This window comes from Amblyomma americanum, chromosome 4 (assembly GCF_052857255.1).
Source record: "Amblyomma americanum isolate KBUSLIRL-KWMA chromosome 4, ASM5285725v1, whole genome shotgun sequence".
In the NCBI taxonomy this organism is placed as follows: Eukaryota; Metazoa; Arthropoda; class Arachnida; order Ixodida; family Ixodidae; genus Amblyomma; species Amblyomma americanum.
Window position 1 is genome coordinate 163,019,089 of NC_135500.1, and position 17,975 is coordinate 163,037,063.

At 45.5% G+C, this 17,975-nt stretch overlaps 1 protein-coding gene across 2 annotated transcripts in view; it reads right to left on the reverse strand.

Annotated features, from left to right (window-relative positions):
• The window catches only part of LOC144128606 (testis-expressed protein 10 homolog), a 61,784-nt gene extending 43,943 nt beyond the window's left edge, over positions 1–17,841 (reverse strand). For both annotated transcript variants that reach the window (XM_077662138.1, XM_077662137.1), the window contains exons 1-6: positions 17,556–17,841; positions 9,903–10,082; positions 8,968–9,246; positions 3,645–4,056; positions 2,346–2,443; positions 625–765 (exon numbers count right to left, since the gene is read on the reverse strand). In XM_077662138.1, coding sequence (XP_077518264.1) covers positions 625–765; positions 2,346–2,443; positions 3,645–4,056; positions 8,968–9,246; positions 9,903–10,082; positions 17,556–17,735 — 1,290 coding nt within the window. In that variant the 5' untranslated portion in view covers positions 17,736–17,841. The remainder of the gene's footprint in view (positions 1–624; positions 766–2,345; positions 2,444–3,644; positions 4,057–8,967; positions 9,247–9,902; positions 10,083–17,555) is intronic.
• Positions 17,842–17,975: the final 134 nt, after the last annotated feature.

Genomic DNA, 17,975 nt, shown 5'->3' on the forward strand with positions numbered 1-17,975 from the left:
CAATACAACAGTTCATGTTCAAAAGCAGCACAAAACAAGTGGACGTAGGAAAAAAGGCATGGGATGAACAGCGTGTGCCCACTGCCACTGCTTAGTTGATGGCGCGGTTCAGGCGCCGACAGCCGACAGGCAGCACGAGCCGGGGCAGCAGAGAGCGCAAGCAATGCGAGGCGAACAGTCATTTTCTGAGGGCAATGGCTAACAGAAAGACAAGCTCGTGGAAAGAGGCGTTTCCGACTCCCCTTGACTCCCCCACTCTCCCCGTACCATGCATAGTGGCATCATGCAATCTGCCGCGCACATTGTGGCGGCTGCTGCCACATTTGCGTTATCAACATGATCATGAAATACTTCTCAATGTTAACTAGGAGCAACGCAGGTTAACTGAATGTTTGCAAGGTCATTTCATCTACATTTATTATTTGTTTTGGTTTCCGTTCTGCAAAGCCCTTTCGAGTTTGCACGTGAAAACTGGATGGAACGAAAACCTGCATGTAGCAAAAAATTGCAGAATTTTCTTGATTTTGTTATATGCAGATTTACCGGTATTAAGCTTCCCATTCGCCTGGATATTCAGCATCTCAAGTGACACGCTGCACAGTGCTCTGTAGGTGCAGTGCATACCTGGCGGTCGAACATGCTGTCCTTTCTGGCTTTCTTGGCTGTGGACTGCCTGGCTGGTGCTGCACACTCATGCGATAATGGAAACCGCTCCTCCAAGTGGTTCAGCAGGGGGGAGCCAAAGTGCTCCTCAAACCATGATGCCTGCACCATCGGAATACACAACAGAAGTTTCGAACAATGCATTTTACTGCCCAATGCATTGGATCAGAGGCAGCTTGGCATACCTCTAAAATAAGCTGTGACATAGGAAAAAACAAAAACATGAATTTAATCATGCAGAGCTGATTTATTAAATACAATTCACTAAACTGATTAACTAATGTAGTAATAGGTTAGACATAAAATTAATCAATACTGATTCTAATTTATACAACTAATAGGTAAACTGACCAATTAAAATTAAATTAAATATAAAATTGAAAACAGTGGTCTAATATCCTTTCTTGCTTAGCGATAACTACCATCTTCATCAATGACTGTACCAATATGTTGGTGCCACAGTTGCTGTTACTTGATATTCGACACGTTCAGGATGGTTCTGTTTGATAATCAAAGGTCTTCATTTCATAAATTCCAGCACCAAACAAACTTTCCACTGTGAATATAGCATTTTTACTTGACTGGAGTCCCGCATTACAATGGATAGAGATACTACTGAAGCGGTGTCGTGAGCCATTTCCGTCTTCACTAATTCACGGCGCTTCTTTCCCTCAGGGGTGCAGGGAGAACTCTATTCCTTTTGAATTTTTTGACCCGTGCAAGCTGTTGCCCGTTGGCTTTGCCATTTTGTGAGCTGCATTTGCCCCGTTTCCTCAGGCGCTCTCCTGGCTTTGTCAGTTCAGCCCTTTGTCATCGTGTTCTTTCACATGTTAGCGATGTCAGTGCAGCGATAGCTATGGTGGTGCTTTTCTGCTAGCAAACATGAAAATGGCTCGAATTCAAGCAAGGCCCCCATGGATTACGAGCACTGCTACCTGCACATGCTTCCTCGGGTGCTCCCGACCACATTGGAGCCATTCATCATGAACTTTGATATAGTCATTGCTGTTGATGAAGCAGTGATCATATTTGGCCCACAGAAGAGTTGACGCATCATGGGAACCGGTTATGCAACTGTATGTTAACTAAGCTAGCATGGGCAATGAGGGCAGCTACGTCATAGTGGTTTGTTTCCATGCATTTTTTGCAATTAACTGCTATATATTCACAGTCACGATACACGTGTAAATACGTTACAAATTTGGTTTACCCAAACTCGTGGCGAAACATTGCAACGTTTCCAAACGGCAGTACTTTGCACTTATCACTAATTAACTTGTTCTTTCTTCACGAAATCGACTGCCAGCGTGTGATAAAAGCCCACGCGCAGTAATGCTAGGCCCTGCATACAAACACTGCGCTGACAGCTGACAGCCACTTTGCAGTCTAATGATAGCATCGATACGTGGCAGAAACATACAGATTCCACTGTTGGGCAACCTTCATGGAAGAGGAGGCTGCAAAGAATAAGAAAGGCAGCAGGGAGCTCTTCCTATCTTTCTTTCAGTTGACGAGAGAGAGAGACCAGCATTCTGCAATCAGTGCCCGATAAAATGACGTATTGTCTGGGCTGTTCAAAAATATTTGATTCAGTTCGCAACCAAAAATTCTCCATTTGCACAGCAACTAGTTTCAGGGTCTTTCTGAGGCCAGAATATTAAAGAAAGAATGATTAAACTGACATTTGAGCAGTTCTCCTTTCGAAGCCACTCGATGAGCAAAAGCAAGACACGCAGGATGCAGTCGACGATGATTAGCGAGTCCCACTGCATGCTCTCCCCTGGAAGATAGGGGCAAAGAAAACATTACAAAAACTAAAAATCCACACAGGGCATAACAAACAAGTCCTTTCAAACCCACTGTTTGGGGCGCTCTTGACTCTCTTTAATAGAAAGGATTCAGTGCCAATTCATATGTACAGAAAAATGTCTTAGATATTCCTTCAAACATGTACTGAGATCTATTTTAGAAACCTTACAACACCTGTGAACACCTTGATCATTGGAAAACAGAGCTGCTCCATTTAGAGGCTCTTAGCATTGTCATTTGCCATAAACGCACATAAACAAGACGCTACAGGAAGATAAAACAGTCAGATGAACGTGCAGTCTGAGTGAGGATGCCGAAAGTATGGCTGCCTCGTCCTTTTGCTCGTTTTAAATTCCCTAGCACTCTCAGAGCTGCATTCGAGATGGGGCGTAAATAAACCGCATCATGGGGTGTACTTTGTAACATACTGCTTTGTTTTGTTTTCTTTTCTTTTTGGAACCCTCACTGGTTTTGGCTTCGTGGTGACTTAGGCAGTGAAGACAACGTTACGCTCATGATCAAAAATGAGCTTTCCTGGTTGACAACAGGTAACAGTACTTCAAGAAAATGTAAACTACGGCAATGTAGAGGCTACAGTCACCGGCCACGGCAGAGTTCCATTCATGGGCACTGGTCAATTGCTACTGCTGAGTGGATCAGCACAATTACACATTCATTGGACATGCATGCATCAAAAAGAAAAGATGAACGAACTTGAGCAAGGCTCCTGTCACTAGCTTTTAAATTCCCTACCACCCGTTGCTTTCATCGCAACTGAAACCCCTGCCAAATGAAATGGCAAGTGAACTGCAACGCTACAAAAGAGAGCCCCACATGTGGTTTTCATTGATTTGTTTGTTTAAGGTACTCATTAAACTAATAAGCCCCTCTGATAACTTGCGCATTCTGATTTGCTCCTCTGTCACGTGATTTACATGGTTCCATGTGTTATGTAGGGATTAATGTCCCCAAAGCTGCACGTGGATTATAGGAGATGCTGTAGTGGAGGGTTCCATTTCAACTTTGACCGCCTGGTATTCTTTAACACACACGAGCATCAAAAGAGGCTGCCATGGACAGGATTCAATCCCATGTCTATGAGCTTAGTAGCCAAACGACACAGGCACTAAGCCACTAGGGCAGGTGAAAGGAGGAAGCCGGCACACACTCACCATTGTCCGGGTCGACCTCAACCCACATGTCCAAGAGCAGGGGAACCAGATCAAGAGCAAACTCGCGAGCGTTGTCCCGGCTGCTGCTGCTTCCACCAGGGCTGGTGCCAGCCCCACTAGAGCCACTGGCAGTGGTGGTTGCAACTGACAGCAGGCCCCCGTAAAGGCCAAAAGCAGAGGCACGCGGCTGGGGCTCCAGGCCATTTTGGTACAGAGCAAACCCAGCCGACTTGCCACCGATGTGCACGGTCCTGGCATCTAACATACCACCACCGCCAGCATCGGACAATGCAGCAGCCGAGTCCTTCCGTTCAGCCTTGGGGAACCAGACACGTAGGGCAACCGTCAGGAAGCGCTCCATGCACGACAGGACACGAACCCACACTGCCCGGTTGGTGTGCCGCTGGCCAGGCTACAACAAGCAGGTTGGTGGGAATGAATAAATGATATTGCGGCAGAAAATGGTAATCCTAGCCATGGTTAACAATAACACAAAGTTTCATTAGCACTTTATCGTCTCAGGCATACGAAGCCCGACTTTCCACTGGTAAGGAAATGTCAGCAGCTTGAAAATGCGCCTGCTATTCATGACTGGTAGTGGCATGTTATCACCAGCCAAAATAGCTTGGCAACAAAGCTTTGTTGCTTCTACCTCTCTTTATTAGGAAATCCTGATACTACTTCAGACTGACTGCAAGTCGCGGCAAAAATTTATGTACCCTATGATGGCAAATGCTTGTTTATTATGAGATAGCATAAGAATCCTCTTGAGGCGCTTTGCGTTGACTTGTGTCACACCCTGCGGAAGAAATGATATGAAAGCTTCATAGCCAGGAGTGAGACTGAAACCTGCATGGGCAAAAAGAGAGATGCTCCGCCAGCCGGTGCTTCAGACCATTACGTCTCTGCTGCAGCCAAACATCCTGTGTGTTAAACAGCCAGTCTCTCACGCAGTGATCTGGATGCTGTCGTCTCCATCAACTTCCCAACTTCTCGGCGCCAAAACACCACACTAGGCTTTTTGTGTAGGCATGTGTAATATTTGATAATTTCGAATATTCAGTCGAATAATAAAGTATTCAATATTCGATTGTATCCGAATACTGTGTATTTGAAATCTCAAAGTATTCATCGCCAGGGAGTAACATCTCAGGAACTCTTGCTGCATGTGGTTTCGGTGCAGCGCACCTCCTCTGGGATGGCACCGTGGAATGCACACAGCCAAAGCCCCAACTCTGTGTCGCGTGCCTGCGCGTATGACGGAGCCAGTCTGCGCATGCTCACGACAGTGTGTACGCGCTGATTGGTCCCAAAACAGCTGGCTGGCGCATGGTGCCTTATGACGTCTTCAGGGCAACCTGTGCATGCGCAGAGGCTTCCCGCGAAAGCGGATTGCGCTACGCAAAACTCTAGCTGGAGGGCGCGCGGCTCGCTTGACTTCCGCAGAATGAGTCTGAGCGGGCTGTAGCTGCCGTAGCCGCTCTTCTCCACATGAAATTCACTAAACAAGTGCGAAGGCGCGAGCACAAAGGGAGCTAGCCCGAGACGCATGCAGATGGGTGCCCTTTTTTGGTGCCTGACGTGGTGTGGTGCTGGGCACGCTGCGTACGCCTAGCAGGTGTCATGGAGTCACCGCTTAAAACTTAAAAGCAACAGCTGCACAATGATGCAAGCACAATTAAGAGCAGCAGTTGGAAGCCCCACACATAGGTCTCACACTCCACAGATACGTTGGCAATGCATTTAGGTTGGCTCCCACAGTTCCCGAAGGCCATTATTGCAGAAGGTCGACAAAGCTTCAATGAGTGTGGCAAAGCTTATTATTAATAGATTCACTTTTTAGTGCACAAGCACTTCTAGCCACTCTATTCAGGGTTTCGGCAGTGTCTGTGCGTGTGAAGCCTGGTCAAGAGAAACCGAGGAATAGCGTCAGGACCCCAACAAGTAAACAGAGAACGGCAACGTGTCAGATGCGCTGCACAAGCCGGCAAAGAATGCCAGTGGACACCTCAGTTGCACTGCGAGTAGGCCATGGCGTCCATCTCAATTGTGCTCTGATGTATGGGGGCAGTAGTATCCACATGCAAAAAACCGTGCTATCGCACAATATTTCGTGCTTAGCAATGCTATACCGCCAGCCATTTTTTTCATGTACTGGCCTCGTGTGTTCAAAAACTACATGATTTTGAAAATGCCTATTGAGCCATTCCACCATTTTTGATTGCCAGAAGTATTCGAAATATTTGCTTTGAAATTATTCGAAGAAAATTATTACATTAGTATTCGCTTTGAACCTAAATACCACTATTTGCACATGCCTATCCTTGTGTTTTGCAAATCAGGCTGGGCACTGTCCAGGCGTCGGCTGATTTTTTTGGAGGCAGAATATCACATCGTTGATTTAGCGAAGCCAAGTCTCCCACAGTAGCAGAACAACACCGAAACCAGGTGGCAGTACAGGTATTGCCATGACCATCAGCTACTACACAATGCTGGTGCCTCCAAGTCATCACTTTTTTTTAATTTTTAACGGCATTAGCTGGTACTATAACCTGCATTCCCAACCTCAAAAATGAGGAGTCCGGCCACAGCTGCCGAGCTCACCACCAGCCTTTGCCAAGAAGTGCGAAGGGTCAGGAAGGCAAAGTGAAGTAGCAGCAGAGGATTGTGATGGCTGGGGAAAGCAAAGTGAAGGAATGGCATCTTCCAGTTGTGTGAAGATCATGTAAGCAGCAGCAGGGCAGACGCCGAAAGAGGCATAATCAGGACAGTACGATGTTGTAAAGCAGTGGGGGAACAGAGAATTCAGTGCTCTAGGCTGCCAGGCCTGCAGCAAGGATCCCCTCGCAATGCTGTTGTGTGGCTGAACGTGTGTGTTTGTGTGCACAATGTGATGAATGCAAGGACTGAGAACGAAGTGTGCATTGTGGTGCGGTTGAAAGGATGCATGGGATGCCACCAAAGTGCGTACTGCCCGAAGAAAAGAGAATGGGACTTCCACTGCAGCCATCAGGGCTTTAGCAAAAAAAAAAAAAAAAATGCTTTACTTCAAAAGATAAAGGCATATCACGTAGATAAGCATTAGTGCACTTCTCTGTCGTTCCATAATATGGCACTCGAATAACGTCGCCATTTTTGCCAGTCCTTAAAGATTTTAACAACTGAGTTTTAACAGTTAAGCACACAAACATGTACAGTGGGCAAGTGATGGCAAACCACTCCCATCACATCAATGCATTAAGAAAGCTCACCCCATTAAAACACTTCTGACGCAGTTAGAGGACTGCCTCAGTCACTTTATTTAATAGGGAACACGGTGATCAAAGCGCGAGAATTCTGCTAAGTTTTCATGAGCCAGTCCTGCTCTAGCCCATAGAAACTCATGCAATACAAACTAAGCAATTACATCGCAATTGTGGCAGCATTCCCACAGGGTGTGTCACGAGTACTGTCACTTCCCGATAGTGATTTACGCCATGCCCGCATTTTGACAGCCTGCATTAAGCGTTCACGGAATGGCAACGGTACACTGGCCAAAGCGGGACTCTAGACTGCATCAGCAGGTAGAATGGCTTTCGGTGCATTGCACCCGCACTGTTGATGCAGTTCCATAGCTGCTGCGGCACAAGAGCGAACGACTGAAGGCTTTACGAGATACAGCGGCGCACCCACCATTCTATACTCTGTTTCATACATCAGGTGCAACGCTGTCAAAGCTAGCGCACCTGTTTGCGCTGCCTGCATCCGCGACCAAAATGTAGTGCGTTCCTTGTGGTGAGCAAAACATTGTAAATCCTTTGTCTGCAGGCTTACTACACGACACATTTGTCATGAACTTGATCAAATAGACTCTTACTGCTGACGTCATGCTGTACCTTTCTCATGCCTTAGATCACTCGGGCACAAGCGCGGAGTAACATGCCTCCCTTTATTTTCCTGTCCGGACTACTTCCGTACCTTTCACAGCATTGCACCTGATGTATGAAACGGAGTATAGCTGTCTCCTATCTCCTTTGCACCAGCAGTTGCTCAGGCAGACAGAGAGCTGCTGCAGGGCGCTTAGGGCACTCTGCATGAGCAGAACAATCGTGAAAGCCACAAAGTCTTGCCAATTCCAGAGAAGCATGTTGCTGTTACTAAAAGTAAAAAAAAAGGCATGTACTATTTCTTCACACGTGTTTTCCGGCTAGTAAGTTACTACTTCTTTTTCTGCGGTCCCCTGAAAAATGCAACAATGAGGTTCTACTGAAGCTGGAAAAAAAAAAAAGAAACCTTTATATCTATCGTCAGAGTGATGATCCAACATTCAAGCTTGGTTAAGTGTTTCACAGCGTCATTTCAGTGTACCCACACATGCTTCACAATTGTAAGTGAGCACTTTGTGGCAAAAATGAACCCCTTAAACTATAAAAGAACTATGAAACAATTTTCATCGAGGCTAAGACAAATGGACACACGCAGATATTTCGCTATTCATCACCACATCATAAAAACTAGCTTCATTAACACCACCAAAGATATTGGTGATTAAAATTGACGCTCTTGCAATATATAGACCTTTTCAGAATCCATCAAAAAACCAGTTTTGTTGGGCTCTAGAAGAGTGTGGGGGAGCTTAATCGTTAACTCTGTCCTGTACTACCAGTGCCAAATATGGCGGCGCCCGCTGACTTCTTTTAGAAAAGGTCTATATAGACCGATGCGGCAAAAAAGAAAAAAGAAAAACAGGACTATGCACTGCTCATGAATACGTCGTGCGTTGGCGCCTGGTTTGTTTACTTCCAGAAGGTCACGGTGAGTGCGCCCGGAACTACCAACAGAAAGACGTAGCAGGAGTACGAAACCATCTATGCGCACAGCCGAAGGGCTCATGCACCTACACGAGCAGATTTTTGCCACTACCAGGAGCGTACACGTGACATCATGGTTACAGCAAGTGGCATAGTCTCACTGCCTGTTGCTCACCATGACATCACAAATATCCCTGACATCACAATGGCAAGAAATAATTCTATAAGCCGTCGCTATGTAGGTAATGACAGGCTCAGAACAGTAGCTTTTAAAATGAACAATAAATTCCAGGCTCCGTTTCAAGGACTCATGATTGGCGCGAATGCTCAAAAGCATCCATTCTACAAAGCAAACACACTAAAAGGCAGCCCTTTAATTTTCGGAACCATTTCACGCCCGCTTTAAAAAATGTGACTACTGGGCATGAATAGTTCTTTGCACATGAATCAGTGCCAATTCCTCGATGCACCTGTGAAATGATACTCGTGATACTCGAGCTTACATCCTAGGCATCATGCAGGTGTGAGCCCACCTGAAACGAGAGGACTCGACGACGTTTGCCAGATGGTGACAACGAAGAGGAGGCCTCTGTGCAGCTGGAGACCATATTGAGGAAGTTGTGCAGGGTGCCGTAGGGTGCCTGAACGGCCAGCGCGGGCACACAGTCTAGCAGAAGGGCCAGCAGGTCAAGGGCATCGTGGCGCACCGCGGCTGACAGGTGGTTCACCGCACAGCCCAGCTGGGAGAGCAGAAGCGGCCCAAACGGTGACAGCCGCTCACTTGACACCGATCCCAGCACCATGCGAAGCACCTGCACAGGGCCAGAGTTGTTGCCAGAAGAGAGCACGGCTCGTGTCTACTAAGAAAACCTCAATAAAAGGTGAGCGTGACACTGTCACAAACTCAAAGCAGAACGCAAAGCAGTATGCGCACTTCAGGACCCAATGATTATCCCGCAAGCGGGGGGGAGGGGGGGAGGCAAGTTCACAAGTTCTCAAGGGTTTTGCAAGCAGCCTGCAAAAGATTGTGGAGAAAAAAACTCAAACGTTCCCCATGATTACTTACACCAGTTCTGTTGGTCTCTACATGTCCACATCGTGTCTCAACACTGGTTCAAGGTCTTCATTAGAGTATTTTTTATTTAATTTTTCGAGTCATAGGAAGTTATGTAAACAAATCAGGTTATTTTTTTCCTCTGAAAAACAAACAAATGAAAACACGCACTCCCTGGAGCCATGCCAGAGGTAACGCAAAATGCAGAGGCATCCACTTTAAAAATTACTTTCTACATTCATTCCGCATGCCTGGCTTGATGGGATTCTACGCAAGGTTTTCAAATTTCAACCTATTCCCTGTATACAAGGATTTGACAGTGTTGAGGTTGTGTTCAGAGGGACACACATTTAACTGCCTTAGATACTCAGAATCAGTTCTCTTGAATTATTCATGAGAAAACATCTCTCGCACCTTGAGGGTGGACTGGCGCACCGCACCCTCTTTGTCGGTGCAGAGTGCACCCAGGATCTCCAGCAGTGGTTTGAGTTGAGGGCTAAAGGCTCCTGGGTAACTGCGCCCCAGTTCCCGCAGGCCGCCCAATGCATCCAGACGGCTGGTGGCATTGTAGTGGTGCAGTCGACCAATCAGGTCCTGAAGAAGAACCGATAAAAAAAAAAGCAGCAGCAGCCCACATGAGCACACGTGTGGGAAACATCTTCCCCTTCCATTAAGAATCCACCATGCAAATAAAGATATGCCCAGTGCAAAGCCAGCCAGCAGTGCTCGAAACGAATAAATAAAAGCATATGAGAATTGTCACTTCATGGCAGTGTGAAAATGATCCCACTTTAAAAATTTTGTCAGATGAACATGAGCAGGCTGTGCACCCAGTTTCCACTAGTGATGTTCGCTGTTTTCTTCCTACCGGTCACCAATAAACTTGTGACAGTTGTAGGTTTTGTCTGCACCAACAGCTACACAGCCATTTTTTTTCCGTTCGGTTCATTCACACACAAAAGATAAATACATAAGGCCACTTACTATTACGGCTAAAGACACAGCAATTTTCTTATGCCTTCAATGCTTTTATTATTATTAGAAGCTCGAAATATACAAATTGAAAAAATTATGTTCAAGACATTGCGCGAGTTTTTCAAATTGTAGTACACATTTTTTTGTTTTTTCGCATGAGAAATGTAGTTGTATGTAATGCCACTTTTCAGTTATCATGTATGTACCTCGTATTCTTTCATGCACTGTTCTTGCGATTTCTTTTGTTATGACATAGGTGCTATTTATCTCCACTGAGTACTGCCAATGCTAGGGGGCCTGCGGCCCTGTCAAGCTGGCTACTGGCAGCTTTTTCTGCAGGCCTGCTACATCATGTATAGTAATGTAAATAAAGTTCTATTCTATTCTATTAACATTGATTTCACTGCTTTATTCTCTTAGCATGCTTTCACACTGATCATAAGATACGCCTTGGAAGCTGTCGGCCCCTTGCTCACAATACGCTCCTAGAAAATTTTTTCCTCACTAATAGACAAGAGAACATAAACTAAATGCATAAAAAATACACTATGCTCCTTCCCTTAATGGCAATTTTCTCCGCCCTTTTTCCTCAGCATATGCCTCAAGGATCACCAGTCTACTTATATTAAAGCTGCAGGCTGCGGGTTAGTCCAGGTGCTGACCCCGATCACATGCCAGCTGCTGCACTACATAATGGCAAGGTGCCCTTGCCCTCTTGTGAGATGCTCTTGCCGTGTTTGTCAGCGCTACCTACTGTACAGGACTGCATAATTTCGCACCAGTGTTCAGAGCATCATTCTCTACCCACTGAATGTGGTAACTCACCGAGCACAAGAAGGGAACTCGGAGCCCCTTTAATCATCCATCTCCCCAAGTTGTTCCCAGCCCATAAGAAAACCCGGTCAGTCAGCGCCACTTCATGCCATTATACCAAAGAACTTAATACCACTCAGTATTCCTATTACACTGCAACATGGAGGACATTCTAGTGCTATGAGCAGTTACTGGCGACAGCGAGCATTTTAGGAACAAAATTCGTGGTGCTACCAAGGTACCAGGAAGAAACACATTCTTTTTATGCGATAGCACAAGAGCCCCTCTGGAATGAAAAGCCAGTGGCACCACACAATTGCCATATGCCAAGGTTGGTACACGGAGGAGCCAACTGTGACCTGCCGTGGTTGGCAGGTGGCTGAGGGGAGAGGAAATCCCCCTCTCCACTTGCAGTATGGAAATAAATGAAAGATTCTAATCTATTCAAAACGTGTGTGGTGATGCATTGTATCTGTAGTCATGCATTTTGTGAGTGGCAGTGCATGGTGTGTGTACTTTGTATGGCATGTGTGGTCGTGCATGGCAGCTGGCAACGAGGTTCTTATGCTATCATACTGTCACAGCTGATGGTAATTACGTGTCCTACAAACTTGTCTACTGGCCGTCTGAGCCCATGATACAACCATAACCTATGGCCTCTGGATGGCACCCCTATACCATGCCTACTCATACCTGAACTCAAATGCACCCTGCCAGCAACTTACGTTATGTGCAGTGGCCTACCTCTGGAGAGCCACACCTCCAAGTAGAAACAATCAGCTAAAGTCTGTACACTACCTGGTTGGCAGCATAGTAAGTATGCCTGAATCTCATTAGGTTTAACTGTGCTTGATATTTATTAAAAGCAGAAAACACACAAGACACAAAAAAAACTAAACCGGGCACAGCCAGCAACTGATTTATCTCCATTACAAAGAAATTAGAAAGGGCACAGCCAGCAACTGATTTATCTCCATTTGCAGCGTCAGGTATTTCTCTATTAACCGTATATATATACACGTCATGATACTGCCTTCTTGAGCACATATGCATTTACTACCATGCTGCGTTGTATAAATAAGCATTGCAAGTACAAATAAATCATGTGCTAGTTGCACCCTGCCCAGTTTTTGTGTCCTCTGTTGTTCTTGGTAACCACAAGATGAAACCAAACCTAAAATGTTATATGCCAACTAGTCAATTTTACAGCCTTACTGGGCACCTGAAGCATTTCATCATGCTAATAAATAATTTAAAAAATGTCTGCGGTACTAAGGCATAATCTAAGTGTGTTTTTATTTTAGACATGAATTATAACCTCAAAGTACACGTACGTAAACATTTCAGACGAAAGCGGCAATGCTTCAGCAAAAGAACAAAAAAAAAAAGACAAACGGAAAGCAAGATGACATCAGGATGTTAACTAATTTGCCAACTCCACTTGTAACGTAGGCTCAAATGCTTATGCTTGAGTAAGGTAATCAGTAGCACCAGTCAAAACTACAGAAACAAGACAGCACAGCTACAACAATGCCTTTTACAGATCAGACGAATATAAGGTATATATGCCAGGAATTTCAGGAAAGACTACGCAATTTTTAAAAATAGGCTTTTCGAGGTAAAAAAATGGCTTTTGCGGCATAGTATTACCACTGTTGGCAGACACTAGCAAACCAGTGAATCGCCTTAAGTAGTAAGCCGGCTAACTCATTTTTAATAATTTACTTTTTAGCTACAACTGAACCTCGAAGTGGCCTGGTGACTACTTTGTTACAGCTCTAGCTTCGTTATAGCCAGTGTTGACCGAGCTGCCAAGGAGAATCGTCATTCCTTCATTATATCCATTATTTCGTTATAAGACATTTCATTACAACGAGGTTCGACTGTATCACAGTTAGGCAACTGGTTGCAATTACAGATTTCTAGCAGGTTGTTAGTAATAGCCATATCAGTTTTTAGAATTTTGAAAACTCAATTACCCTCAGCGCTGCGGTCCAACGAATTCTGGCTACATTGTGTCAAAACACCGACTCTTTTGAAAAGTGTGCAGGCAAAGCAACCTTTCTGGTGCACGCAACTCGTCGAAAAAGCCAAATTTTGCCAAGCCTCAATGTCAAAGGTAATCGAGTTGTTAAAATTCTAAGAGGTTATAAGCTAATGCTAACGACCAGCTACAAATCTCTAAATGCAACTAGGCACCTAACTTTAATAGTTAGAAAGTGTGGGGCTCTATGGCTTCTTTTAGCCATTTAAACTGCACGCACTCTCTTCCAGTCATCTAGGCGTGTGCGGTTGCAGCCCAACTGCACATGGCCGAACTGTTGCTCGCGAGATGTGGCATGTCACTGCTGCCGTGATGACTTGATAAGGGCAGCAAAAGGAAGGCGCTGGGGGATTCCGGAGGGAGCTCTGCTGGGAGGGGTGGTTATGCTTTCGGCGGTGAGCACGAGCCGTCGGGATGCACACGGGATGGCAAAGCAGCACCGCACGAGGATGAAGACAGAAGTGGTATCCCCGAAGACGAAATAGCTGTTTGGCGTGAGTGGCTGCTAAGCGAGCAGCCACGTTTCACGCAGCGCTTTGAGCCTTTATCTGTGGCGCTTCGTCCCATACACGTTTCAGTGTGTTTTTGTTCTGCCGCGTTCAGGAGTTAGTGCCACTTTTGTCACAGCCATACAAATGCGCTATCGACAGCCTTGACTTTATGCACTGCTTAACCGCTACATGCTATTTTGTGCCCTTTGGGAAGCATTGGTTTGGTTCGTAATAAACTGGTAACTTCTATGCTGACTGTGGGTGTCACTCGTCGAGTGAGACCAGGGCTCGCGGACTCTGTTCCTTGGAAGGCAAGGCCTTCAATAGTTTATTAAAAATTAGTTAGCTGGCTTATTACTTTAAACGATTCACCGGTTTTATGGTGTCGGCCAACACTAGTAATACTATGCCGCAAAAGCTATATTTCTACCTCAAAAAGTCTATTTTTTAACATACCTAAAGTCTTCTCTGAGACACCTTGTATACCTGGTGTCCCAGCTAACTAGAACCAAGGGTTAAAAAATGAATAATTAGAGACAGCCGAGTGAAACCAGTTGCATATTAGTGACAGGCATCCTGCGCACCACAGGCAATTTTTTGCATCGCAATTAATTAATAGTTTAATCAAGTTTAATTGTCAAAATTAATAAATATTGACTTTAGGCAACAAATTGTATTTGCACAGTTGTAGAGCACCTTCAGAAACCCCCATTCCATCATTTACGATAAGGATACAATCACGTCTTCTTTTCCCGGCTGCAAAGAGAGCCCGCGAAATACAAAATAAACCACGTGACTAACGCACTTGCGCGCCAAGATCGTGCTGCTCTCAAGCGTGGTTTGAGCAAATGAAATCACCTGCAGCCTTGACTCGATGGCCTCGCACCAGCGGCAGGCCGATATGTTGGCGGTGGTTTCTCGTCTGCGTCAGCCAGTGACACATATGACGGTGCGAATTGCCGCCGCCAACTTATCAACCTGCCGCTGCTGCGGGGCCGTCGAGCCAGGGCTGCAGCGATTTCGTTCGCTCAAACCACACTTGAGAGCAGCACGAACGTGGTGCGCAAGTGCGTTAGTCACGTGTATCAGGGCCTGTAGAGATACAGCGGGGGCTTAGGCAAGGATGTCCTCTGTCCCCTTTGTTGTTCATGTTGTAGCTGCAAGGGTTGGAGACCAAACTAGAGGGGAGCGGACTAGGCTTCAACCCTGCCTTTTTCAAGGAAGGGCAATAGATTAAACAGTCATTACCGGGACTAATATATGCGGATGATATAGTGCTAATGGCTGACAACAAGGAATACTTGCAGAAGTTGATAGACATATGTGGTACAGAGGGAGATAGATTAGGTTTCAAGTATAGTAAGAAAAAATCTGCAGTCATGATATTTAATGAAGAGGGCGGCGAGCATAGAATACAGGAGTTCATGCTAGAGGTAGTGAATGAGCACAAGTATCTTGGGGTGTGGATAAATAACAGTGCTGAGTATCTGACAGAGCATGAAAAATATGTAATGAATAAAGCTAGTAGGAATGCAGCTGTCATGAAAAGTAGAGCACTGTGGAATTACAATAGGCATGAAGTGGTAAGAGGGATCTGAAGAGGGGTGACGGTCCCAAGCCTGACTTTCGGTAATGCGGTCCTGCGCATGAGACCAGATGTTCAAGCAAGGTTAGAAATTAAACGAGGAGTAGGGAGGTTAGCTTTGGGAGCACATGGCAATACACCAAATCAGGGGGTACAGGGTGATATGGGATGGGCGCCTTTCGAGAGCAGAGGTGGTAGCAGTAAGATAGCATTTGAGGAACGATTGAAAAAGATGGAGGAAAAGCAGTGGGCTAGGAAAGTTTTCAGATACCTGTATATAAAGAATGTTGACACGAAATGGAGAAAGCGAACTAGAAAATTGACAAGCAAATATCTGGACAGCAGTAAAGGGGCAAATCAGCAATTATCGGTTAAGAAAAAGGTGGAAGAAACAGAGCTCTGTGGAAAACGGGGATGCTGACGAAATCGGCACTGGGAACATACCGGACCTTTAAACAGGAAATTGCCAAATAAAATATCTATGCTAATTGTAGGGGAAGCTCTTTGTTATTTGAGGCCAGGACTGGGGTTTTGCGGACTAAGACGTATAGAGTCAGGTACCACGAGATAGACACGTTGTGCATTGCGTGCGGAGAGGAGGAGGAAACGGCTGAACACTTGATACTTTTCTGTAAAGGGCTTCACCCTACAGTGGAAAGCAGCGGGGCTGACTTACCCATTTGGGTTTAGGGATAGTGAAGGGAAAGTGGATTTTAAGAGGTTAGAAGTAACCAAGCGAAGGTTATCTGATTGGTGGCTAAAATCAAGACAAGAGTAAAATTTGGCAAGTCATGGCTAGGTGACTTGAACCACCGTCCGATTTAAAGGGTTCAGCTGTATTCATCCATCCATCCATCCACGTGGTCTATTTTGTATTTCGCGTCTTTCTTTGGAGCCAAAAAAAAAAAAAAGACGCACGTGAGGATTTCCTTATCGTAAATGGTGGAATGGGGGTTTCTGAATGTGCTCAACAACTCTTCAAATGCAATTTGCTGTCTAAAGTCAATATTTATTAATTTAGATAATTAAATTTAATTAAATTATTAATTATTTGCAAAACAAAAAATAACGTCTGTGGTGCGCAAGATGGCTGTCACCAATATGCAACTGGTTTCACTCGCCTGCCTCTAATGATTGATTTTTTAACCCTTGGCTCTAGTTAGCTGGGACACCCGGTATATATTTTGGCCATAATGTAGAGATAGAGCATTTCCATGTGTCCATACCTGAGAGTAACACTGCTAATTATTGAAAGTGAATAGAATGCTTCTGCAGTCTCAAGCTTATCCGTTACTTAAGTGTGGAAAGCATAAAAGTCACTTCATGGGCTCTGCCATAAAGCTAAACCTGTAAGCCCTGCAAGGGCTGGCAGCAAAAGCTGAGCTCTAGCCCACTTTGTTGCATTACTAACATTAGTAGCAAATATGGTGCAAGTTTGCAAACAGACAAGGAGGTTTACCAGCTGCAATGACAGTTTAAAATGGAAATGCTTCGAATACAAGGAAGCAGAACTGAAAGCTAGAAGCTGAACATACGTAGAATGGAGAGCGACAGCCGTCAACCACTGTAGCATGTTAACTGCTTTTTTTATGTAATGGTATATTAGGGCATTTCCCTTGAATTCACAAATGGCACCTCCCACAACATTCAACACGCAGAACGCCTGTGAAATCCACGTGCTTCTCGCAGTCACATCGGCGTCTCTGACCGCGCGTACGACTCTAACGTTAAGATAAACGTGATAACCACACTGTGTACTGGGTTCTTGGTCATTCACACGAAGTGCGTCACTATTTCGCACTGTCCAAAGCCAGGCACGAACTGGCGCAGATTCATGGACGCGGAACTACGCATCAGGACTATTGCAGACGCGAGCCGGTGCTGCGCGCGACACCTGCATGTGGTGGACTGCGCCACTAAACAAGCATGGCTTAGCTTGCGTTCCGTTTTTCGATATCTAGACTGAATGCAAGCACTGTGACGTCTCAGAAAATGTAACGCGTCCGCGATCGAGGGAGATGTGCGTCTTGCCTCAGCCACGGCGCAAATACACAAGCTAACTGTTAAACATGACAATATCCTGCGTGGAGGCGAGCGAATACACCTACGTCGCTTACTACTCTGAGCGGTCATATTTTAGTTTCTTCTTGTCCATTTACCTGAACACTTTGCTTTCGTGCGGTTGTTGGTTCACCCGTTGCCGGCTTTGACAGACGGTCGTGCAAAACTATCTTCTTGGTTTTGAAACTGGTGTCAGTCACATTTAAACCCTTCGGTAGTTTGCGGCCAACCTTCAGCTTGACCTTCTGAAAATCCTGATTTTTCTTGACTTTACCCATTCTTTGACTACAACAGCACGCTATTCGCCAAACAACGCTCACACATGTGCATCTCAGACGCGGACATCGACGCAGACGCGGTAACGCGGCTGCGGAGTAGATGATGCCAGCAGCGATGCGGCCGGTCTGTAAGCACGAACAAGGACTTAGGCACACTCACAAAAAGAAACACGCTATGCAGCCTACATATGTCACTGGGTGGAACTCTGAACATGCTAATATATTTTATAGTTACTGTAG